The sequence below is a fragment of the Bos indicus genome, chromosome 5 (genome assembly GCF_029378745.1).
Source record: "Bos indicus isolate NIAB-ARS_2022 breed Sahiwal x Tharparkar chromosome 5, NIAB-ARS_B.indTharparkar_mat_pri_1.0, whole genome shotgun sequence".
Lineage (NCBI taxonomy): Eukaryota > Metazoa > Chordata > Mammalia > Artiodactyla > Bovidae > Bos > Bos indicus.
Window position 1 is genome coordinate 53293553 of NC_091764.1, and position 27421 is coordinate 53320973.

A 27421-nucleotide genomic window follows, 5' to 3' on the forward strand; every position below is an offset into this window, starting at 1 on the left:
ATTAAAGACCTAAATGTAAGACCAGAAATTATAAAACTCTTAGAGTAAATCATAGGCAGAACACTCGATGACATAAATCAAAGCAAGATCCTCTGTGACCCACCTCCTAGAGAAATGGAAATAAAAACAAAAGTAAGCAAGTGGGACCTGATTAAACCTAAAAGCTTTTGCACAGCAAAGGGAACTATAAGCAAGGTGAAAAGACAACCCTCAGAATGGGAGAAAATAATAGCAAATGAAACAACTGACAAAGGATTAATTTCCAAAATATACAAGCAGCTCATACAACTCAATGCCAGAAAAACAAACAACCCAATCAAAAAGTGGGAATAAGATCTAAACAGACATTTCTCCAAAGAATACATACAGATGACTAACAAACACAGGAAAAGATGCTCAACATCACTCATTATTAGAGAAATGCAAATCAAAACCACGATGAGATATCACTTCACACTGGTCAGAATGGCCATCCTCAAAAAGTCTACAAACAATAAATGCTGGAGATGGTGTGGAGAAAAGGGAAAGCTCTTACACTGTTGGTGGGAATGTAAATTGATACAGCCACTATGGAAGACAGTATGGAGATTCCTTAAAAAACTAGGAATAAAATCACCATATGACCCAGCAATCCCCCTCCTAGACATATATCCTGTGGAAACCAAAACTGAAAAGACACATGTATCCCACTGTTCATTTCAGCACTATTTACAATAGCTAGAACATGGAACCAACCTGGATGCCCATCAACAGATGAATGGATAAAGAAGTGTGGTACATATACACAACAGAATATTACTCAGCCATAAAAAGGAACACATTTGAGTCAGTTCTGATGAAGTGGATGAACCTAGAACCCATTATACAGAGTGAAGTGAGTCAGGAAGAGAAAGATAAATATTGTAACACATATATAAGGAATCTAGAAGAATTCGTGTACAGGGCAGCAATGAAGAAACTAGTTGTACTGTGAAGAAAGCTGAGCACCAAAGAATTGATGCTTTTGAACTGTGCTGCTGAAGACTCTTGCGAGTCCCTTGGACTGCGAGGAGATCCAACCAGTCCATCCTAAAGGATACCAGTTCTGGGTGTTCATTGGAAGGACTGATGCTGAAGCTGAAACTCCAGTACTTCGGCCACCTCATGCAAAGAGTCGACTCCTTGAAGAAGACCCTGACGCTGGAAAGGATTGGGGGCATGAGGAGAAGGGGATGACAGAGGATGAGATGGCTGGATGGCATTACCGACTTGTTCCACATGAGTTTGGGTGAACTCCGGGAGTTGGTGATGGACAGGGAGGCCTGACGTGCTGCGATTCATAGGGTCGCAAAGAGTCGAACACAACTGAGCGACTGAACTGAACTGAATGGAGAAACAGACATAGAGAATAGACTTATGGACGTGGGGAGAGGGAAGGAGAGGGTGAGATGTATGGAAGGAGTAACATGGAAACTTACATTACCATATGTAAAATAGATAGCCAGTGGGAATTTGCTGTATGGCTCAGGAAACTCAAACAGGGGCTCTGTACCAACCGAGAAGGGTGGGATGGGGAGGGAGATGGGAGGTACGTTCAAAAGGGAGGGGATATATGTATACCTTTGTAGGCAGGTCAGGAAGCAACAGTTAGAATTGGACATGGAACAACAGACTGGTTCCAAATAGGAAAAGGAGTACGTCAAGGCTGTATATTGTCACCCTGTTTATTTAACTTCTATGCAGAGTACATCATGAGAAACGCTGGACTGGAAGAAACACAAGCTGGAATCAAGACTGCCGGGAGAAATATCAATAACCTCAGATATGCAGATGACACCACTCTTATGGCAGAAAGTGAAGATGAACTCAAAAGCCTCTTGATGAAAGTGAAAATGGAGAGTGAAAAAGTTGGCTTAAAGCTCAACATTCAGAAAACGAAGATCATGACATCCGGTCCCACCACTTCATGGGAAATAGATGGGGAAACAGTGGAAACAGTGTCAGACTTTATTTTTCTGGGCTCCAAAATCACTGCAGATGGTGACTGCAGCCATGAAATTAAAAGACACTTACTCCTTGGAAGAAAAGTTATGACTAACCTAGATAGCATATTCAAAAGCAGAGACATTACTTTGCCAACAATGGTTTGTCTAGTCAAGGCTATGGTTTTTCCTGTGGTCATGTATGGATGTGAGAGTTGGACTGTGAAGAAGGCTGAGCGCCGAAGAATTGATGCTTTTGAAGTGTGGTGTTGGAGAAGACTCTTGAGAGTCCCTTGGACTGCAAGGAGATCCAACCAGTCCATTCTGAAGGAGATCAGCCCTGGGATTTCTTTGGAAGGAATGATGCTAAAGCTGAAACTCAGTACTTTGGCCACCTCATGAGAAGAGTTGACTCATTGGAAAAGACTCTGATGCTGGGAAGGATTGGGGGCAGGAGGAGAAGGGGACGACAGAAGATGAGATGGCTGGATGGCATCACTGACTCGATGGACGTTGAGTCCGAGTGAATTCCATGAGTTGGTGATGGACAGGGAGGCCTGGCGTGCTGCCATTCATGGGGTCGCAAAGAGTCAGACATGACTGAGTGACTGATCTGATCTGATCTGATGGCTGATTCATGTTCAGGTTTGACAGAAAACAACACAATTGTGTAAAGGAATTATACCTCAATAAAAAAAATAGAAAGAAAGAAAAAAAAATGCTGGAGTGGGTTGCCATGTCCTCCTCCAGGAGAACTTCCCAATCCAGGGATTGAACCCAGGTCTCCCACATTGCAGGTGGATTCTTTACCATCTGAGCAACAGGGAAGACTTAGGAACCACTAGGAGATTATAAGTATGTGTTGTTTTGTTGTTTTATTATGGGAAAATATATGTAGTATTTATCATTTTGATTATTCATAATTGTGCACCTAAGTAGCTTTATATACATTAACAATATTATGCAATCATCACCACTATTTCTATTCAAAATTTTTTCATCATCATCCAAAAGAGTTTGTGCTCATTAAAAATAAACACCTCATCACCCTGAGACCAAGTTACCACTGCTCTTTCTGTCCCTATGGATTTGACTATTCTACACACCTCAGGTAAGCATAATCATGCAAATCTGTCCTATGTCTGGCTTATTTCACTAGCCAAAAATACTATAGGCTTATGTAGCATACATCTAAATTTAATTACTTTTTTATGTTTTTTAAGGTTTAATTATTTTTCTGGAATAATATTCCAATGAAGCGTATACCACATTTTGTTTATCCATTCATCTGAAGACAGATAATGGGTTGTTTCCATCTTTTGGCTATTGTGAATAATGCTGCTATGTACATTGGTGTACAGATATCTCTGAATCCCTACTTTCAGTTCTTTTAGATATAAACCTTGGAGTAGAATTGCTGGGTCATATGGTACTTCTATGTTTAATCTTTTGAGAAACTGCCAAAATATTCTGCAGTGGTTGCACTATTTACAGTCTCTTCAGCAATATATAAAAGTGGAAGTGTTAGTACTGGACTGCAGTACCAGACGGTTCATTGATGCCAGTCTGAGGAAAGACTCTGAAGTAGGAGGTCAGGTATGCTGGGCATGTATTCTTGACTTACAGCTTCTGTAATGTGCTTAGTTGCTCAGTTGTGTCCAACTCTTTGTGATCCAATGGACTGTAGCCCACCAGGATCTTCTGTCCATGTAGTTCTTCATGCAGGAATACTAGAGTGGGTTGCCCTTCTCCAGAGGGTCTTCCTGACCTAGGAATTGAACCTGGGCCTCCCACATTGCAAGCAGATTCTGTACCAACTGAGCCACCAGAGAAGCCTCATCTTCCATTTTCTCCTCTTCACCAACACTTGTTATTTTCTGGTATTATTTATTTATATTATTTAGCCATTCTAATAGGTGTGAAGTGGTATCTCATTGTGGTTTGGGTTTGCATTTCTCTGATAACTACTGATGTTGAGCAATTGGTCATTTGTATGTTTTCTTTGAAGAAATATCTCTTTAACTCTACTGACCATTTTTGATTTGGGTTGTCTATTGTTGAGTTTTAGGTGTTCTTATATATTCTGGATATGAATTTCACACTTAATGTGAAATATTTTCACTCATTCATTAGTCTCTCTTTTTGTTTTCTTGATATGTAAATGTTCTTAATTTTAACAAAATTCATTCCATTTTTTTTCTTCTTGTTGCCTGTGCTTTGGGGTCATGTCTATGAAGTCATTGACAAATTCAATATCATGGAGATTTTCTCCAATGTTTTCTTTAAGGATTTAATGTTTTAGAAGTTAAGTTTAGGTTTTTGGTCCATTTTTAGTTAAATTTTGAATATGGATAAGGTCCAAATTTATATTTTTGCATGTAGATGTTGGGTTTTCCCAGAACCATTTTTTGGAAAGACTGTTCCTTCTCAATGAAGAGTCTCTACGCTGTCATCAAAAATCAACCTACCATTTTTTGAGGATTTATTTCTGGGCTCTTTATTCTGTTCCTTAATCTTTTATGTGTCTGTCTTTATGCTCATACCACACTTTTTAAGCTATCATAGTTTTCTAGGAAGTTTTGAAATTGTAAAGTGAGTTCTTCAAATGTCCTTCTTTTTAAAGACGGTTTTATTCAGTCAAAGCACTTGTGACTCTGTATGTACTTGGGGACTGGCTTTTCCATTATTTTTGCAAAAAAAAATATATATGTATATGTATACATATAAGAATTTTGATAATGGTTGTGTTTAATCTGTGTATTGCTTTGGTCATTAACTCTTCCAATCCATGAACATGATGTCTTTCCATTTGTTAGGGCTTCTTTAACTTCTTTTGGCAGTATTTTCTAGTTGCAACATATAAATCTTTCACATCTATACTTATTTCTAATTATTTAATTATTTCAGGTGCTAATGTAAATATAATTTCTTTCTTAATCTACAGTTTGTATTATTTATTGCTAGGGTGATAGTGTTAGTCTCTCAGTCTTCCAACTCTTTGCGACCACAGCGACTGTAATCGTCCAGGATCCATTGTCTGTGGAATTCTTCAGACAAGAATACTGGAGTGGGTAGCCATTCCATTCTCCATGGGAATTTCCTGACCCAGGAAGAGAACCCAGATCTCCTGCATTGTGGACCGATTCTTTACTGCCAGAGCCATAACACAAATGACTTTGGTGTGTTGATTTTCTACCTTGCTGAATTTGTGTTTTAGCTCTATAAGCTCTGTTGGGAATTTGAGGGTTGGGGGTTCTATATATAAAATCATGTTGTCTATGAGTAGAGATAAGTTTTTCATCTTCCTTTCTACTGTGTATTTCTTTTTCCAATCTAACTGTTCTGGCTAAAACTTCTAACATGGTGTTGAATTGCAGGGGTGAAATGAGCGTCTGAGTTTGTGACCATAGTCAGGAAATCTTTAGTCTTTCATTATTGTGTATAATGTTAATTGTGGAGTTTTCATAAATACCTTTTATCATGTTGAGGAATTTTACATCTATATTCAGTACTCTGAGAGTTTTTATTATGAAAGGTTGTTACATTTTCTCAAAAGCCTTTTTTAAGTCAATTTAAATAATCATATAGTTTCCCCCCACACACATACTTTTATCAGTACAGTCAGTACTGTACTGATCAGTGCTGATCAGTATCAGTACCTTGATTGATTTTCTTGTGCTGAATCACTCTTGGATGTCCTAGGATAAATCCTACTTGATCATTGTTAATAATCTTATTAATATGTTTTTGGGTTTTATTTGCTAATATTTTGTTGATGATTTTGCATCTACATTCATAAGGGATGTTATTCTATACTTTTATTTTCTCATGTCTTTATCTTGTTTTGGTATCAGAGTAATGCTGGTATAATAGAATGATTTAGGAAGTGTTGCTGCCTCTCAAATTTTCTGGAAAGTATAAGAATGATTGGTGTTAATAATTAGTTAAATGTTTAGTAGAATTCACTATGAAAGTCATCTGTTCCAGTACTTTTCTTTGTCAGGAGGATTTTGATTACTGATTCAGTCTCTTGTTATCGATCCATTGAGATTTCTATTTTTTTTTTTTTCCTTGAATGTAAAGTTAAGTTATTGAGTTAAGATCTTTCTTCTTTTTTAATGTAGACATTTATACCTGTAAGTTTTCCTCTGAGCACTGCTTTTAGTGCATCCCTATATTTTGGTATACTGCACTTTTATTTTCATTCATCTGTATTTTCCAATTCCCCTTATGATTTCTTCTTTGAATCACTGGGTATTTAAGAGCATGTTGTTTAATTTCCACATGTTTATGAATTTTTACTTTTCCTTTTGTTGTTTTCTAGCTGCATCCTGTTATAGTCAGAGGAGATACTATGTGTGTTGGCTGTATTTTTAGGCCTTTTAAGAACAGTTTTGTGACCTACCCTGGAGAAGTTCCATAAGCATTTGAGAAGAAGATGTATTCCACTGTTGTTGATGAGTATTTATACATGCCTATTATCTATTTTGGAGAGGGCAATGGCACCCCACTCCAGTACTCTTGCCTGGAAAATCCCATGGATGGAGGAGCCTGGTGGGCTGAGTTGGACATGGCTGAGCGACTTCACTTTCACTTTTCACTTTCCTGCATTGGAGAAGGAAATGGCAACCCACTCCAGTGTTCTTGCCTGGAGAATCCCAGGGAAGGGGGAGCCTGGTGGGCTGCTGTCTATGGGGTCGCACAGAGTCGGACACAACTGAAGCAACTTAGCAGCAGCAGCAGCAGCAGCATTATCTATTTGGCAATTGTTTTATTTTGATTCTCTATTTCCTTGCTTTTATTCTAAATATTTTATTGATAATTTCTTAGGTTTTTATATCCAACTATTTCCAAACTCCCTCTAGAGAAATGTAATTTAACTTCAAATTCTAATATATATGTTTCTTAAGGTTAGTTCATCCATGATTCCCTATGTCAAATATTAAGAGACTCACTTTGGCAGAACCCTTGTGATATATATATATATATATATATATATATATATATATATATATATATATTGGCTTCCCTGGTGGCTCAGACAGTAAAGCATCTGCCTTCAATGCAGGAGACCCAGGTTCTATCCCTCGTCTGGGAAGATCCCCTGGAGAAGGAAATGGCAATCCGCTCCAGTACTCTTGCCTGGAAAATTCCATGGACAGAGGAGCCTTGTAGGCTACAGTTCATGGTGTCACAAAGAGTCAGACACGACTGAGCCACTTCACTCACTCATATATATATATATATATATATATATATATATATATATACAAGACAAAACCTAGAGACTTCAACCTTGATTCCTAGGAGGAGTCATGAGGAGAGAAGTTTGAAAAAAATTACTGGCCTTCATCAGAAATCATCAATGGCCAATTCCTCCATAATTGTGGTTGATTTCAGGGCAGCCCAAGAGCTCTACTAAGATGAGGAATTAATGAATAACAAAATATGTTTTAGATATCATCACAGAAGATAATCTTTGACAATTCCCCTTCCAGAGCCAGATGGTTGGTGTATTAAAGTTTTTATTTTCTCCCCATTTTTCTACTCCAAAAAGGTTTCAAATTGTAACCCTGAAATAGGTGTTGAAAAAGTAAAAGGACAGCAAAAGTAGTAATTAACATGATTGCATACATGGCTCAGGCTCTACCACATATATTTACCTGTAAGCACATTCTGTGTCCAGGTCTTTGACATTTCCTCAAAATATATTATTCACAGGTGAACATGAACTCACAGGTAGAGTAACTAGACACCTGAATAACACAGCTACTCTAAAGGAAATGTAACAGGCTAAAATACATTTATTCTATAAAGTAGATTTAGTGGAAAATATAAACTAAGCACTTAAAGTATGTTTTATAAGCATAACTGGAGAGGTTATAAAATTGTTCATGCTATGAAATAAAACTAAGAATGCCTAAAATGAGTGAATGCATATATCAAGTATAAAATGTAATAGGTGAGAACACAAAATATACACATTGGAGAAAATAAAATAATGACTTAAAAATCAGATTTATAAAATATTCCAGATGGCAGCACTGCCTTTTTATATCTGGGCATTTTTTTCTCATTAAATAAGTTGAGACTGTACACATAGTATTAATGTAAAAATTAATATTCATAGAGATTAATTTGATACAACACACATATAATATATAATTCTAGATATTATTGGCATAAAGCTACAAATATCACAGAAATATATGATTAGAATCCCTCAAAAATAGAAAAAAATGTAACAAATGTGAGCATTGAAATCTATTAAAATTACTGTTTATTTAAAGGAAATGAAAAGTAGTTGTACTTTGAGATTATTGGTGAATAATTTTTGTTCTTCAATGCATATGGAAACAAGAAAATTGTTTTTATAGACATCATCTACTTGTCCTATTAGAGAAAGCTAGTTGTAAGGAAAATAGACAAACTGCTTAGACTTGAGTATGTATATAATTTGTGGAAGATGATGTTAATATTTTATGGTTATTTTTGTTATAAGATATCTGAGTTATTACTAACAGTGTCCAGAGTTCTTAAAATAGGCTACTTTTGACTGCTTCTGTAAACTAAGGATTTTAAATAAGAACTGGTCATAATACAATGACCACTGTTTTCCTGCCATTTAATGAAGGAGAGCTTATTTTAAAAGTGTTTGAATGCTATGCTCTAAATATAATTTTCTAGAAGCTGCTCATTGTAAACCCCAACAGGCATTTTAATAATCAGTTATTGAGCATTTAAATTGTATTATAAAATATTTTAGTTGATATCTATTATAGTGTATTATCCATCCATCTTACCTGTGTATGATAATTTTTATCAGCTGCTATATCTACTGTGTAAAAATATATTAAATTAAAAAAATAAGTGTATACTTTATCTTTCCCATTACTGTGTGTGTGTATGTTCAGTCTCCCAGTTGTGTCTGACTTTTTTCAATCCCACGAACTGCAGCATGCCAGGTCGCCCTGTACCTCACCATCCCTGAATTTTGTCCACGTTCATGTCCATCGCATTGGTTGTGCCATCCAACCATCTCATCCTCTGAGCCCCTCCTCTCTTTCTCCCCTCAGTCTTTCCCAACATCAGAGACTTTTCCAATGAGTCAGCTATTTGCATCAAATGACAAAAATACTGGAGCTTCAGCTTCGGCATCCGTCCTTCAGAAGAGTATTCAGAGTTCATTTCCCTTAAAGCTTACTGTTTTGATTTCTTTTCTGTCCAAAGGGCTCTCAGGAGTCTTCTCCAGCACCACAATTTAAAGACATCAATTCTTTGACTTTCTGCCTTCTTAATGGTCCAATTCTCACAACCTTATGTGACCACTACGAAGACCGTAGCCTTAATTATTCAGATTTTTGTCGGCAGAGTAATGTCTCTGCTTTTCAATACACTGTCTAGATTTGTCATCATTTTTCTGCCAAGAAGCAGTTGTCTTCTGATTTCATGGTTGCAGTCACTATCCGCAGTGATTTTAGAGCCCAAGAAGAGGAGGTCTGTCATTACTTCCACCTTTTCCCCTTCTACTTGCCATGAAATAATGGGGCCAGATGCCGTGATCTTAGTTTTTTTAAATATTTAATTTTAAGCTGGCTTTTTTCTCTCCTCTTTCAGCCTCATCAAGAGACTTTTTAGTTCCTCTTCACTTTTAGCCAATAGAGTGGTATCGTCCACATACCTAAGGTTGTCAGTGTTTCCCCCTATCTTGATTCTAGCTTGTAACTCAGCCAGTCCAGCATTTCTCATGATATGCTTAGCCTGCTGCTGCTGTTAAGTCGCTTCAGTCGTGTCTGACTCTGTGAGACCCCATACATAGCAGCCCACCAGGCTCCCCTGTCCCTGGGATTCTCCAGGCAAGAACACTGGAGTGGGTTGCCATTTCCTTCTCCAATGCATGAAAGTGAAAAGTGACAGTGAAGTTGCTCAGTCGTGTCCAACTCTTAGTGACCCCATTATAGGTTAAACAAACATGGTGACAGCAGACAACCCTGCTGTACTCCTTTCTCAATATTGAACCAATCAGTCCTTTCATACAGGGTTCTAACTGTTGCTTCTTGACCCACACACACATTTCTCAGGAAACAGGTAAGATGGTCTGGTATTCCCATCTCTTCAGAACTTTCCACAGTATATTATGATCCACATAGTCAAGAGCTTTAGCATAGTAGATGAAACAGAAGTAGATGTTTTTCTGGAATTCTCTTGCTTTCTCTATGATCCAGCATATGTTGGCAATTTGATCTCTGGTTCCTCTGCCTTTTCTAAAGCCAGCTTGGACATCTGGAAGTTCTTGGTTCATATAATGCTGAAGACTATCATGCAAGATTCTAAGCATGATCTTACTAAGCATGGAAATAAAAGAAAGTGAAGTTTCTCAGTTGTGTCTGACTCTTTGTGACCCCATGGACTGTTGCCTACCAGGCTTCTCCATCCATGGGATTTTACAGGCAACAGTACTGGAGTGGGTTGCCGTTTCCTTCTCCAGGGGATGTTCCTGACCCAGGGATAGAACCCAGGTCTCCCACATTGTAGGCAGATGCTTTTACTGTAAAGATGAGTGAAATTGTCCAATGGTTAGAATATTCTTTAGTACTACACTTCTTGGGAATTGGTATGAGGATTGACCTTTTCCAGTTCTGTGGCCACTGCTGGGTCTTCCAGGTTTGCTGACATATTGAATGCAATACTTTGATGGCATCATAATTTAGGGTTTTGAATAGTTCTGCTGGCATTCCATTGTATCCACTAGCTTTATTAACAGCAGTACTTCCTAAGGCCCACTTGACTTCACACCAAAATGTCTGGCTCTGGGTGACTGAGCCAGACCACACCATTGTAGTAATCCAGTTTGTTAAGATCTTTTTTGTACAGTTCTTCCATGTATTCTTTACATCTCTTCTTGATTTCTTCAGAATCTATTAAGTGTCTACTATTTCTGTCCTTTATTGCACCCATCCTTCAGTGAAATATCCCCTTATTTCAGATTTTCCTGAAGAGATCTCTAGTCTTTCTCCCTCTGTTGTTTTCTTCTAGTTTTATGCACTGTTCATTGAAGAAAGCCTTCTTGTCTCTCCTTGCTATTCTTTGCAACTCTGCACTTAGTTGGATGTACTTTTCCCTTTCTCCCTTGCTTTTTGCTTCTCTTTTTTCAGCTATTTGTAAGGCCTCCTCAGATAACCACTGTGTCTTCTTGTTTTGCTTTTTCTTTGGGATGGTTTTGTTCACTGCCTCCTGTACAATATTATGGACCTCCATCTATAATTCTTCAGGCATTGTTTGTTATATCTAATCCCTTGAATCTGTTTGTTACCGCCACTGCATATTCATAGGGGCTTTGATTTAAGTCATACCTGGTAGGCCTAGTGGATTTCCCCACTTTTTTTGATGCAAGTTTGACTTTGGGAAATGCTTTGGAGCTTCTTCTTAGTCGAGCCATTGAGCTAGTCATCGCCAGTTGTTATATAAAATCTACTTTCATCACACATCACAATCTAACCAAGAAATGATTTGTTGCTGTTCCATAGAGTAAGAAAAGATGATACTTCAAAATGATGTTTTTGTTTTGTTTTGTTTTTAATTTCTGGTCAGCTCATGAGGTACCCACTTATTGAACTTTTTCACCTTTCCAGTTTGCTTCAAATGGCCAATGACCATAGAATGGTTGATGTTGAGTTCTTTAGCAACCTCTCATGTAGTTGTAAGAGGATCAGCTTCCATGATCCTCTCAGTTGTTCGCTGTCAACTTCTGATAGCCAACTACTGCACTTCTCATTTTTAAGGCTCTTGTTTCTTTGGCAAAACTTTTTGAATCACCACTGCACTGTACATTCGTTAGCAGTTCCAGGGTCAAATGCATTTGTTGATATTGCAAGCTGTCTCTACTGCTTTATGACTCTTTTGAACTTGAATAAGAAAATCACTTGAATTTGATTTTTTGTCTACCATCATTTCCCTAGTCTAAAATAAATATAAAATAAACAGCAAGCAATGTTATTAACAAAAAAGGTAAAACAAGAAATGTGCATTAAAATAATGTATAACATAAGCTTATTTATTTAATAATGTATTCCAATACTAAACTGCAAAGTCCAACAATGCAAAACTGCAATTATTTTTGCACCAACCTAATAGATTCCCTTATATCATCCACTGAACTCTCAAATATTTCTTCATTGCTATTCCTAATGGGTATGTGGAAGATGAGAGGACTTTGAGTTTCTCAAGAAAAAAATGCATACATAATAGAAGACTGATAACAAATTTTGCCCCTTGTGATCACCCAAATTTGAGTGATTCTAGAATCTCATGTATAATATGTATTACTTTTAGATACACTTACAGTCATTAAGATCTAATTTGTTATGGAATGCTTAAATAAATAATGTTTTAAAATGTTTTCTTCCAAGTTTTCCTTTTGGTTGATTTTATTACCCTCTGTCTTTTTGATCCTTATTTCTTGAAGTTCATCATTTCCTCCTTAATATTTTTCACATCTGAACTTTCTTTTAATCTATCTTCCTAGAACAGGCCTTTACATTTCTTGATTGTACCATTTTAATGATTTCCTGTGAGATAGATAATTAATACCATGAAAATGGGCACTGTGTCTCTCTGGTTCTCCTTTGTATCATAAATGCTGAGAATAATGCCTAAGTATAGTGAGGAGGCTTTTAAATTATGTCATAAATTGATTAATGAATGATTAATGAAGATGCATTTTCTAATTCATTTTCCTCTTCTTTTCAATAAGTGCTCAATAAATAATCAGACTAATTAACTCCTTGCATGACAGAACTTTTTTTATGCTAATATATTTATCATATACATATATATATTGTCACAATTTTTCTTAGCATAAATTACATTTCTTTCACTACTTTGAAAACATTGTTTTATTTTAATTCATCTAGGAAATTAATTTCACCTGAAATTAAACTTTTATCTTCATGCAATAGTGCATAGCAATATTAGAAAAAGTAAAGACCATATGTGCAAAGAATTTAGAAGGTGGCAAAATATGCATATATTCAGATTAATGGTTATTATTGATATTCAGAAAATTATGTTCAGAGTATTACAGAAATCCTGAAATACACCTATTACTTGCATGGGTAGAATTTGCTCTCTTGTATTTTCAAATTTGTCTATATAAAACTTCTCTTTTCTTTTCCTTCATTGTTGAATTCTACATGTCAGAAAAAATGGTGGAGTTCAAGTGTAATTTTAAGGCAGCCAAGTATAGTAGTTAAGAACATACACGGCGGGGCTCCCGGGGCGCCGCATACACCGCGGGGCTCCCGGGGCTCCCGGAGCGCCGCAAGGAGGGCGCGGCCGGGCGGGGCCGCAAGGAGGGCGCAAGGGCGCAAGGAGGCCGCAAGGGCGCAAGGAGGGCGCAAGGAGGCCGCAAGGAGGGCGCAAGGAGGGCGCAAGGAGGCCGCAAGGAGGGCGCGGCCGGGCGGGGCCCCGGAGCTCGCCGAGAGCGGCCGGCCGGCGGTGCGGGGTCGGGGGCGCTCATGGCTGGCGGCGGAGCTGGGGACCCGGGCCGGGGGGCGGCCGCCGCCGCGGCGCCGCCGGAGACCAGTGAGCACCTCTTCAAGGTGCTGGTCATCGGCGAACTCGGCGTGGGCAAGACCAGCATCATCAAGCGCTACGTCCACCAGCTCTTCTCCCAGCACTACCGGGCCACCATCGGGGTGGACTTCGCCCTCAGGGTCCTCAACTGGGACAGCAGGACGCTGGTGCGCCTGCAGCTATGGGACATCGCGGGACAGGAGCGTTTTGGCAACATGACCCGAGTATATTACAAAGAAGCTGTTGGTGCCTTCATTGTCTTTGATATTTCGAGAGGTTCCACGTTTGATGCTGTTTTAAAATGGAAAAGTGATCTGGATAGTAAAGTACATCTTCCAAACGGCAGCCCTATTCCTGCTGTCCTTTTAGCTAACAAATGTGACCAGAAAAAGGACAGTGGCCAGACTCCTTCCCAGATGGACCAGTTCTGCAAAGAACATGGCTTCACAGGATGGTTTGAAACCTCTGCGAAGGATAATGTCAACATCGATGAAGCAGCCCGGTTCCTGGTGGAGAACATTCTTGCCAACCACCAAAGCTTCCCTAATGAAGAAAACGATGGCAGGATTAAACTGGAAGAGGAGACTGTGAAAAAAGAGAGCAAGACCCAGTGTTGCTGACTTGGCATCTGCTTCTCTCCTGCGGGTGCAGTCTGACTGACTGGAAGCAAGGTCCTGAAACTGGATTGCAGATGGTGGATGTGTTGCTCTATAAATCTGCCCAGGGCTGCGCCTGAAAATGAATGATGCCACCCCAGGAGCCTGAGACTTTTTGAAAAGGACCCTGGCGGAGGAGTCCTGCCAATGGCTCCACCCCTTCACCCTGAGCACTTAGGCTTCTGCTGTTGTTGCCATCATATTCAGGATAATGCTGACGTCCTTTTCAACAACTTTTAAAATAACAGTTGCTCAGTATTTGTTAAGACTTACAAGTTGTGACTTTCAGTGTGAAAACTGGGTGGTAATAAACTTTCCCTGCAGCCTCAAAAAAAAAAAAAAAAAGAACATACGCTTTGGAGTCAGACCACGTGAGCCTGAATTCTAGCTGGGCAACTTTGGTACTTTTCTTAATCTCTGTGTACCTGTTATCTGTGTAATATGAATACCACAGAACTTATTTTCTGGAGCTGATGTAAGGGTTAAATAGGTTCTGGTCACATGGATGATTCTCACACATTTTTATTATCACTTGTTTTTTCACTTTAACCTTGGTTTTGTCTGCATATGCAGGATGAAATTAGTAACTAAATAAGTAAGCCACAAAATATAGTAAAATTAAAATGAAAAGTTAACCTTTTAAAAATCTGTTTCAACAAAAACCTTTTTTTAATGTGTAAAGTATCCAAATTATCACCTCAGTATGCACTATTCTTTCTTAGCAATAACTGAACAGAGCATAACTCTCTAATTCTAGTGATTCTACTTTCTTTCAACCAACTTACATTAAATGAAACACCATTCAATATAAGTAATATTTAATTAAATTATGAGTTTAATGTAAGTATACAGTTCTCATGTACACATTCCTACATAAATACAGTGCTGAAAGAAATCTTCAAACCATGGCTTTCTAGGTTTCATTAAATGAATTTCAGTGATAGCTTCTTTTTTTACTATGGTGTGGCATCACATTGTGTGACTTGGGCTTTAATGCATCATGATAATTTGCCTCCTGTTATTCTGACTCCAGTACTCTTGCCTGGAAAATCCCATGGATGGAGGAGCCTGGTAGGCTGCAGTCCATGGGGTTGCTAGAGTCAGACACGACTGAGCGACTTCACTTTCACTTTTCACTTTCATGCATTGGAGAAGGAAATGGCAACCCACTCCAGTGTTCTTGCCTGGAGAATCCCAGGGACGGGGGAGCCTGGTGGGCTGCCGTCTATGGGGTCGCACAGAGTCGGACATGACTGAAGCGACTTAGCAGCAGCAGCAGCATTCTGACTCACAGTTTGATGTAGTATACTGGAGATGATGGGCAGAGAGACCTTGAAAGATGTTTCTCTCATTGCTTTTGGTCTATTATCCACTGACCAACAATACTAATCATATTTTGTTCTACATATACAAAAGGGAAGGAAAAACAACACATTGAAATTCCAGGACCAGAATATTCCTCACTCTTGATGTCAAAAAATCTATTTGAAAGTAGTCTACAAACAGGAAAATCTCAATAGGCAGTAACTTTATGTTTGCTTATATACTATTCAACTGGAAGTAAGTTCCAATGAGAAAATTCAAATAACTTGCTTCCTCTATCTATGCATTATTCATTTTAAATCAGCAAACATCTGCCCTCATCTTCCAAATGTATGTTCCAGGGCCCCAGTGGACATAATGGACCAGAATTTAGGTATTCACTTTTTCCCAATATTTGATGGAATTCAAGATGACTGGACTTTGGGCAGTGACCTTTACTTTACAGTGAGTATACCATGTAATGGCATATTATTACCATTATTTGCTTCCATGGAAATCAGTTTCTTCTATGTTTCTTGGGACAAAAGTAAAAGTAGATATATTTTTGATAGATTAAAGCAAAATAATATAATTTTTATGGAACTTTTCTATGCCATTCTACTTGTAGAGGCAGAAAATTGTCTGATTCTATTAAATAAAATTTATATTTTTATATAGTAATTCCTAATAATGACAGTATCATATTGTTCACATCCAATTTTTGTTCACAGATTTTATACAAAATGCAGTACATACATTTTAATAATAAGAAATTTTATATTCTTAGGAAAAATTTTATAGAATTTCAGTGAACAGACTTAGCTATCAAATTTACTTTTGATGAGAAGTCAAAGAAAGACCAATGAAATTTCTGCAAGTTAATATAAATCAGTGTAAAGAAAGTGTCAGGTAAGAGTTTTGCTAGTTTATACTATTTCATCTTAGTTTTGGTAAGATACGTTGATACAGTCAAGGGCTGATTAGGATAGGATAGAAGGACTTCACTGGTGGCTCAGATGATAAAGAATCTGCTTACCAATGCAGGAGGCGTGAATTTAATCCCTGGGTGAGGAAAATACCCTGTGGCTGGAAATGGCAGCCCACTTCAGTATTCTTGCCTAAGAAATTCCATGGACAGAGGAGCCTGGCAGCCTGCAGATAAAGAAAGAGTCGGGTAAGAGCTTTGCTAGTTTATTCTATTTCATTTTGGCTTTGGAAACACATTTTAGTATAGTCAAGGGCTGATTATATGACATCAATTCTGTCTGGCCGGAGGGTCAAAGCTATTATCTTAACAGAATAATAATTCAGTTCCTTTTTCTGAAATCCAAAGAACTATTCAAATTTAGTATAAAAATGGAACATAATCTTAAAGTTATCCTAAATAAACTAATAATGTACATTTCATCTAAAAATGAAAACCATAATGTGTATTAATAAATCACATCACCAGTTGACTACCCCATAGTAGGCTGTGCCAAATTGAGATTAAAAGTTTATATTTCTAATTTATACAAGGAAAAATATAAAAATGTGAAGGGAGGGTCAGATAGTTTTTTTCCTTAATGGTTTTATCCAACTTAGCAATTAATAAACATATATATTAACATAATTTGCTACTTGGATTCATATGTGTACATGTTCCTGTGCTCACACAGGAAGTAAATTTTTTTTTTTTACCTTTAATTAGGTATTGATATATAAAATTGAATATCCTTAGCTACTATTTATGGTCCAGGAGATGGTATGGTTTCTGAAGTTATGCTTCCTGGTTTCAAATTTTGAGTTCAAAATCACAGTAGACAAAATTGCTGTGTGTCTATAAATAATTTTGTTTTGGTGACACAGTGAACTTAGGTAAGTAATAAATCTGTTTGTCATCCTCTCATCAAAGAAATGGGATAACTCTTTTACTACAATCCCTCAGTGTCATTGAAATTTTACAGCCTAAGAATGTGACACAATCCTTAATTCATAGTAAAGTGTTCATTATATAATGAAAATTATTTATTTTCCTACACTCAATTTCAAAGTAGTAATACTGATCTCTAACCCTCAATCAATGCAAATATCTTGTGTTCTAACAATACCAAAATACTGTTCCTCACATATGAGGACATTTTTCAGCTTATGATTATTCCAATATCATATCTGGAATTGCCTTTCCTGCTTTTTCTGCCCAGCTTTCATTTCATTCTCTTAAGTTCTAGATCAAACATCACCTGTTTCTCTAGCTTTACCTGAGTTTTCAAGGCAGAATAATTTACCCTGTGTTCTCAAAATTACTTTTGCATATCTCTAGCATGGAGAAAGAAATGGCAACCTACTTCAGTATTCTTGCCTGGAGAATCCCAGGGACGAGGGAGCCTGGTGGGCTGCCGTCTATGGGGTCGCACAGAGTCAGACACGACTGAAGTGACTTAGCAGCAGCAGCAGCAGCATGCTATTTATCACATTGAAATTTGTTTAATTATTTATAATAATAGCTAACATTTGTTGAACACTTACTGTGTGTCAGGTATTTTGCTAAGTATTTTACATGCAGTGTTTCAATTTAAGTTTCAAAGTAATCCTCAATAGCATCTATAGTTATTCTCATTTCTCAGATTCGTACACTTAATTCAAAGTTTATTTTATATAACAGAAAGAAGTAAATTGTTTAAGTACATCTCTTTGTAAGTAGCTGACTGGGGATTTAACTCCAGATTATGACACCAGAGCAGACCTCTTAATCACTATATGTGAGTAGTAAGTACCACATTCATCCCAAAACCCCAGAGAGGGATCATGTCTTATTCATCATGTTTAAACCTTAACATCTAGACAGTCTTCTGACCAGAGTATAGGCTCAAAAATGTTGTCAATTCAGTTCAGTTGCTCAGTTGTGTCCAACTCTTTGCAACCCCATGGACTGCAGCACACAAGGCCTTCCTGTCCATCACCAACCTCCGGAGTTTACTCAAACTCATGTCCATTGAGTTGGTGATGCCATCTAACCATCTCATCCCCTGTGGTCCCCTTATCCCCTTCTCCTCCCGCCTTCAATCTTTCCCAGCATCAGGGTCTTTTCAAAAAAAGTGTTCAGTCAATCACTTGATGTGTAGTTAATCACATGATTAACTTATCTTTAGAGGAGTTGAAAAAGTGAAAGTGTTAGTCATTAAGTCCTGTCTGACTCTTTGTGATCCTATGGACTGCAGCCTATCAGGGTCCTCTGTCTGTGGAATTCTCCAGGCAAGAAACTGGAGTGGGTAGCCATTCCCTTTTCAAGGCATCTTCCTGACCCAGGTCTCCTGCATTGCAGGCAGATTCTTTACTGTCTGAGCCACCAGGAAAGCCCATAGAGGAGTTGAGGTACCTGGAAAATGCTAGTAAAATTTTTGACATACAAAAGATCTTTAGCCTCCCTGGAAAAAACTGGCCAGAAAACCAGAGTGCAAGCTAGGCAATTGTTAGGAACACCTAAGGATTAGCTCTGAGTAATCTTTGTCTCTAATAGAAATAACTTGGACACCAAAAACAAGATGTCAAGAGAAATAGTCATGAGGATATATAGTCAACATAGATGAAACAAAGCTAATTTGACTCATTAGAATAAGCAGAGTTTATAAGGCTATCAACTGCTATAGCAGTTAACTGTTATTATAAAATCAGTCATCATAAAGTATTGTGTGTTAAATCAATAATCTTTTTTTCTCATTTGTTTTTTTTATAAATTAGCTGAATGGTTTAGCTAACCTTTGTTGGGAACTGATGATCTTGATTGGGCTAAATTATGTACGTTTGGATAGAAGGTGAACTGGGTAGAAGCTGGCTTAAGATGGTCTTGGCTAAGACAAGGTATAAAGGTACAAAGATCTACTTCAGAGAACTTACTAAGCAGTAGAATATATGCTATGTAAAGAATTACTTCTAAATTCAAATGGATGTCCAGGGCAGGAATAGAGATGCATCCCTACGTATAATAGAGATTCTATCTAAATTTGTCCCACTCTCCGGATGAACAGAGCTTATAAAGCAATCAACTGCCATAGCAGTTGGACATGTGGACCCAGGGGAGGAAGGGGAAAGTGGGATAAACTGGGAGATAAGGATTTACATATATACTCTGCTGTGTGTAAAATAGGTAGCTAGTGGGAACCTGCTATAGAGCACAAGAAGGTCAGCTTGGTGCTCTGTGATTATCTAGATGGGTGGGATGGGAGGTTTAGGAGGGAGGCCTAAGGGGGAGGGGATATATGTATACATATAACTGATTCACTTCATTGCACAGCAGAGCTTTCCAAGTAAAGAATCGGCCTACAAGGCAGGAGACCCATTTTCAATCTCTTAGCCGGAAAAGGCCCTGGAGAACAGAATAACTAGCCACTCCAGTAATTTTGCCTGGAGAATTCCAGTGGACAGACAGCTTGTAGCCACAGTCCATGTGGTCACAGAGTCAAACAGGACTGAATGACTAACACTTTCACTTTTTTCACTTTCAGAGCAGAGTAGCACAACATTGTAAAGCAATTATACTTCAATAAAGAAATAAAATAAATTCAATAGACAATGTTATGCATAATTCAAAAGTATACATGATGCTATTGGAATAAAAGGAAATATTTTTGTTATGAGTATTGGAGATGATGTCATGAAAGTCACATTATCACCAGCACTTAGAAAAAGGTTAGGCTTTTGGCAAATGGGTGTTTTTAGCAGATGGAATGACAATTGTACATATAATGAAGCTAAAAGTTTCAAGACATATTCAGATCAGATCAGATCATATCAGTCACTCAGTCGTGTCCGACTCTCTGTGACCCCATGAATCGCAGCACGCCAGGGCTCCCTGTCCATCACCAACTCCCGGAATTCACTCAGACTCATGTCCATCAAGTCATTGATGCCATCCAGCCATCTCATCCTCTGTCTTCCCCTTCTCCTCCTGCCCCCAATCCCTCCCAGCATCAGAGTCTTTTCCAATGAGTCAACTCTTCGCATTAGGTGGCCAAAGTACAGGCGTTTCAGCTTTAGCATCATTCCTTCCAAAGAAATCCCAGGGTTGATCTCCTTCAGAATGGACTGGTTGGATCTCCTTGCAGTCCAAGGGACTCTCAAGGGTCTTCTCCAACACCACAGTTCAAAAGCATCAATTCTTCGGCGCTCAGCCTTCTTCACAGTCCAACTCTCACATCCATACATGACCACAGGAAAAACCATAGCCTTGACTAGACGAACCTTTGTTGGCAAAGTAATGTCTCTGCTTTTGAGTATGCTATCTAGGTTGGTCATAACTTTCCTTCCAAGGAGTAAGCATCTTTTAATTTCATGGCTGCAGTCACCATCTGCAGTGATTTTGGAATCCAGAAAAATAAAGTCTGACACTGTTTCCACTGTTTTCCCATCTATTTCCCATGAAGTGGTGGGACCGGATGTCATGATCTTCGTTTTCTGAATGTTGAGCTTTAAGCCAACTTTTTCACTCTCCACTTTCACTTTCATCAAGAGGCTTTTGAGTTCCTCTTCACTTTCTGCCATAAGGGTGGTATCATCTGCATATCTGAGGTTATTGATATTTCTCCCCGCAATCTTGATTCCAGCTTGTGTTTCTTCCAGTCCAGAGTTTCTCATGATGTACTCTGCATAGAAGTTAAATAAACAGGGTGACAATATACAGCCTTGACGTACTCCTTTTCCTATTTGGAACCAGTCTGTTGTTCCATGTCCAGTTCTAACTGTTGCTTCCTGACCTGCATACAGGTTTCTCAAGAGGCAGATCAGGTGGTCTGGTATTCCCATCTCTTTCAGAATTTTGCATAGTTTATTGTGATCCACACAGTCAAAGGCTTTGGCATAGTCAATAAAGCAGAAATAGATGATTTTCTGGAACTCTCTTGCTTTTTCGATGATCCAGAGGATGTTGGTAATTTGATCTCTGGTTCCTCTGGCTTTTCTAAAACCAGCTTGAACATCAGGAAGTTCACGGTTCACATATTGCTGAAGCCTGGCTTGGAGAATTTTGAGCATTACTTTACTAGCATGTGAGATGAGTGCAATTGTGCAGTAGTTTGAGCATTCTTTGGCATTGCCTTTCTTTGGGATTGGAATGAAAACTGACCTTTTCCAGTCATGTGGCCACTGCTGAGTTTTCCAAATTTGCTGGCATATTGAGTGCAGCACTTTCACAGCATCATCTTTCAGGATTTGGAATAGCTCAACTGGAATTCCATCACCTCCACTAGCTTTGTTCGTAGTGATGCTTTCTAAGCCCACTTGACTTCACATTCCAGGATGTCTGGCTCCAGGTCAGTGATTACACCATTGTGATTATCTGGGTTGTGAAGATCTTTTTTGTACAGTTCTTCTGTGTATTCTTGCCATCTCTTCTTAATATCTTCTGCTTCTGTTAGGTCCATACCATTTCTGTCCTTTATCAAGCTCATCTTTGCATGAAATATTCCTTTGGTATCTCTGATTTTCTTGAAGAGATCCTTAGTCTTTCCCATTCTGTTGTTTTCCTCTATTTCTTTGCATTGATCACTGAAAAAGGCTTTCTTATCTCTTCTTGCTATTCTTTGGAACTCTGCACTCAGATGTTTATATCTTTCCTTTTCTCCTTTGCTTTTCGCTTCTCTTCTTTTCACAGCTATTTGTAAGGCCTCCCCAGACAGCCATTTTGCTTTTTTGCATTTCTTTTCCATGGAAATGGTCTTGATCCCTGTCTCCTGTACAATGTCATGAACCTCATTCCATAGTTCATCAGGCACTCTATCTATCAGATCTAGGCCCTTAAATCTATTTCTCACTTCCACTGTATAATCATAAGGGACTTGATTTAGGTCATACCTGAATGGTCTAGTGGTTTTCCCTACTTTCTTCAATTTAAGTCTGAATTTGGCAATAAGGATTTCCTGGTCTGAGCCACAGTCAGCTCCTGGTCTTGTTTTTGCTGACTGTATAGAGCTTCTCCATCTTTGGCTGCAAAGAATATAATCAATCTGATTTCGGTGTTGACCATCTGGTGATGTCCATGTATAGAGTCTTCTCTTGTGTTGTTGGAAGAGGGTGTTTCTTATGACCAGCGCATTTTCTTGCAAAACTCTATTAGTCTTTGCCCTGCTTCATTCTGTATTTTAAGGCCAAATTTGCCTGTTACTCTAGGTGTTTCTTGACTTCCTACTTTTGCATTCCAGTCCCCTATAATGAAAAGGACATCTTTTTGGGGTGTTAGTTCTAAAAGGTCTTGTAGGTCTTCATAGAACCATTCAACTTCAGCTTCTTCAGCATTACTGGTTGGGGCATAGGTAATAACAAATTGTTCAAACTGAACAGAACATAGCCAAGTAATGGAAAGAGCTCAGCTGGGGGTAGAAAGTTGAGGTATAGTTTATCCTGAGTCATTTTGGATATGTTTCATATCTTTTATGTAGTCTCTCTCTCAGATATTTTATATTTAATTGTGGAGGGGAAAAAAAGTTAAAGGAATGAACCATTACTCATTTGCTAGTAGAGAGTGCTCATTAGCAGAATCATGCATAATAAATGGATAGTAGTTACATGCCAAATTTTAAAGTAACAATAAAACCTGTCTAAACTTTTCCCCAAAGTTTTCATAAGAAAGTTTGAACCAAGCAGAGCCAAGAAACTAATAAAAACATTTATGTGCTCTTATTTCATGGTTTTCCCTAGGAAACATTAGTGATAATACTATTAAAATGCCACATAATCCCTCCTTTTCAACTTTTCCTTATTGCTGCAAAGTGATTAATGTTGGAATGGATTAATGTTGAAATTGATCCCTCTTATCAACTATAATGAAATATAACAACAAAGAATAAAAGTTGTCTGGGAATTTTAGCGTAACTGACTCCTTCCATTTTTGCCTTATCTGCTAGCACTGAAATTACCTGCTTGTTGTTGTTCCATCACTGAGTTGTGTCTGACTCTTTGTGACCCCATGAAGTCAAGAACGATGACTTCTTTGCTGATAGAGTGATTAAAAGATGTGGAACCTGTTTTCACTAACAAAGGTGATACTTGCATGGAGAAGAGTGATGAAAGCATCAGTGCATGTCCATGGAACTCATTAGAACAGAAACATAAGGAACGGGATGGTTTCATAGACACTAGACTCCTATTCATCACTGTCCCATCAGACTTCTGAAATTGATCCCTCTTATCAACTATAATGAAATATAACAACAAAGAATAAAAGTTTTCTGGGAATTTTAGTGTAACTGACTCCTTCCTTTTCTGCCTTATCTGTTGGCACTGAAATTACCTGCTTGTTTTTGTTCCATTGCTGAGTCGTGTCTGACTCTTTGTGACTCCGTGAAGCGCATCATGCCAGGCTATCTCCTGGAGTTTACTCAAACTCAAGTCCATTGAGTTGGTAATGCAATCCAACCATCTCATGCTCTGTTGCCTGCTTGATGTACCATTAAATTCAGCCAAAATATAAATAATTTTATTTCAAAGATTTTAAGTGAGAAGGCAGGTCCTATATTTATTTTATATTTTATGAGGCAGATTCAGTGGATTTAAAACACTGAATTACCTTCATCTCAGATTCAGTGGATGGCCCTACATATACCCTACCTCACAAGGAAATAGAAAGTGAACAAATAACTCTTACCTTGGCTTTCCAACACCAAACCCGAACAGAACAATCCATTTGCTTTTCTTTCTCTTACTATAGATCTTCCTGCATCCAATTTTTCTTATTTAGACACTGTTTATTTAATTTTCATTTAGAGTTCACTAGAAATACACTTCTCTTTCCTGGAACATAGACATGTTGTCTAGATTTATTTCTACTCATTAACACTTAAGCATGTTTTAAAATTAAGCAAAACACAAATTTTAAAAATGTCAGCACTACCAAAAAAATTAGCACCTTAACACTAGTACTGGATTCTACTATCCTTCCTTCAGTTAGCTTTTATTGTATAATAAACTACTAAGTGGCATCAAAGATTAAACATTCATTATTTTCATAATTCTCCAAATTGGCTGAGTAGTTCTTCTCTGGGTTATCTTATCTGTGATTGGATGGCCCAGAGTGACCTCACCTAAATGTCTGACAATTTGCAGCCTGAATGGTCTCATGGTTGAGTAGCTTGTTACCAGAAATGCGATGGCTCATGCTACTCTCTCATCTTCTGGTAGCTTTGTTTGACTCTTTTGAACTCCTCCTGAATACTAGCCACTCTCTTGGAAGCTTGATTTATGCCTTCTCTGAGATATTTGATGAGAGGTACTGAACCATTTCATGGTATGTCAGAGGTTCATAATGTAATTCTGATATTTACACATATATAGTTTAAACAGTCATGCATCATTTTATACCAGATAGCACTCTCAAGAAAAATACTTGGCAATCCAAAAGTCACATCTTAAACATTTTCACAACTTAAGGTAACCTCTTTGAGGTAGAAGAGTTAATGCTAGTTATAAAACGCCTTAAGAACAACTTAGATTTCTGAATCAAATAAAAGCACTAGTACTATCTCAGAAATAGTATTCCTTAATGTACACATAATGTCTAAACCAGGAAGTCTAATCCCAAGAATAATCAGGCATGTGTGTTTAGTTGCTCAGTTGTGTCTGCAACCTCGCAGACTGTGGCCTGCCAGGTTCCTCTGTCCATGGGATTCTCCAGGCAAGAAGAGTGGAGTGGGTTGCCAATCCCTTCTCCAGAGGATCTTCCTGACCCAGAGATTGTACCTGGGTCCCTTACATTGCAGGTGGATTTTTTACCATCATAGCCACCAGGGAAGACCAGTAATTCAGAAAATTCAGTTAATGCATTCAGTGCTTTGGAAGGTAGAGGTCAATTAATTGTTCCTTTAGCATACTGGCTAAAGTTCAGTTATCCACAGGGAATAGCTTCCTCCCCTGATAATTTGCATAAATTTGTAAGCCTTAGGTATGCAGAGATATGTAACAAAAGTAATATATTTCTTTTATAATAGAAAGTAATACCCAGGGAGAAAGATAGAATCCCTAAAATAGACATAAATTCTCACTCAACTCGTTTTCAAACATTTCTCTTATGACTTCTTCCTGGAGACCCAGATCCACAATAAGTCATTCATCCCCTTTGGTGAGCCTATCTCTCAAAATTCACTCTTGCAATTTGAATCCACCCTTATATGCATTCCTGTCTGAACCCCCCATTTCCTCCTAGCTCAATGTTAAATCAGAAAACATATAACTACATTTAAAGCAATTTTAGAATAATCAAAAATACAACATTTTCCACTAGAAAAGGGGCCTAGAAAGTTTGAGTTACCCAAGTCAGAGTTAGGACCAAATAAAGAGTTATAGGAGAATTCCTCCCATTCAATCACACATGAACTTTGCTAATGGTAACTGCCAAAATGTGCTTTCCTTCTGGACTTTGGGCTATTTTTATCTTTCAAAGGTCCCCTGGAGTCTAGCACATTTTTAAGCCGAGTGTTATCTGTATCATACTACATGCATGTTAAGTTGCTTTAGTTGTGTCTGACTCTTTGCAACCCTGTGGACTGTAGCCCGCCAGGTTTCTCTGTCCATGGGATTCTCCAAGCAGGAATACTAGAAGTGGGTTGCCATTTCCTTCTCTAGGGGATCTACCCAACTAGAGATCAAACCTGTATCTCTTATGTCTCCTGCACCGGCAGGCAGGTTTTATTAGCTCTAGCGCCACCTGGGAAGCCCTCATACTACATGAGGCTTTGTTTATTTCAACCACATGTAATAGCAATCACAGCCCCATGAAGTCCATGAAACTCTCCTCAGATAATCATCTTAAATACATAAAATGATGTACATTTGGCTGTAAACAAAATAAGTTATATTGAAATACAGTTATTAAAACATGAATATGATATGGTAACATATGCTCTTATATAAACTAAAAATTTACAATTTTGGCAGTGTAAAATTGTACTGGTTAGCTTGAATTAGAACATCATAAGATAGCGTAGTCTTTGACTTACCTCCTTCCACATATTAATCAAACAACACTGAATTTAGTGAACACTACAAAGTGTTAGGTAGTTAGACATTATCAGCGAAGTGGTGATGGTGGCTAAAGACAAGAGGGGACTAGTCCAGTTAGGCCCTAACTATCCAGAGATCCTCCCTTGCACCCCACCCAGAAATATGAAACTCTGGTCAGGTGGTGGTCTGACCAGAAACTCTGGTCTGGTCAACTTGTCCTGATAAAGAGGGAGCACAATGACAGAGGAGAATTTCTCCAGGTTGTGCATGCCCAGGCTGGACAGGAATATAACCTCTAGTAAACCCAAATTCATTATCAGTTCAGTTCAGTTCAGTCACTCAGTCATGTCTGACTCTTTGCAATCTCAGGCTTCCCTGTCCTTCACTGACTCCTGGAGCTTGTTCAAACTCATGTCCATCAAATCAGCGATGCCATCCAACCATCTCATCCTCTGTTGTCCCCTTCTCCTTCTGCCTTCAATCTTTCCCAGCATCATTATACTAACATCTTAATAAAATCTATATATGGTTTTGCTCTCCTCCAGGTGGGTTTCTATTAGTGTATCAAAAGTAAGGGCATAGGCAATAATGAACTTGTTACAGAACTCAGAATAGTCACTCAAATAGCAACCACCTGTCACTCACCCATGATCACACCCACCTCCTTGCAAAACAACTCCATATAAACACCCTTAAGCTTCTACAGGGCTTCCCTGTTGGCTCAGAGGGTAAAGAATCTGCCTGCAGTATGGAAGACCTGGATTGGGAAGAGCCCCTGGAAAAGAGAATGGTGATCCACCCCAGTATCCTTTTTTTTTTTTTCTTTAATATCAATTTATTTTTAATTTATTGATGATTGCTTTACAATATTGGTTTCATTTCTGTCATACATCAACATGAATTAACCACTGGTGTACATATGCCCCCTCCCTCTTGAATCCCCCTCCCACCACCTGCCTA

General features: G+C 38.2%; 1 protein-coding gene across 1 annotated transcript; it reads left to right on the plus strand.

Moving 5' to 3' along the window:
* Window positions 1-13462: 13462 nt before the first annotated feature.
* On the plus strand, window positions 13463-14539 carry LOC139183132 (ras-related protein Rab-32). Its single transcript, XM_070789371.1, has one exon. The coding sequence runs from the start codon at window positions 13478-13480 to the stop codon at window positions 14153-14155; it is 678 nt and encodes a 225-aa protein (XP_070645472.1). The 5' UTR covers window positions 13463-13477; the 3' UTR covers window positions 14156-14539.
* Window positions 14540-27421: the final 12882 nt, after the last annotated feature.

Bases quoted from the DNA above. Each gene is read 5' to 3' on its own strand.
- LOC139183132 (XM_070789371.1), top strand. From the start codon at position 13,478: ATGGCTGGCGGCGGAGCTGGGGACCCGGGCCGGGGGGCGGCCGCCGCC.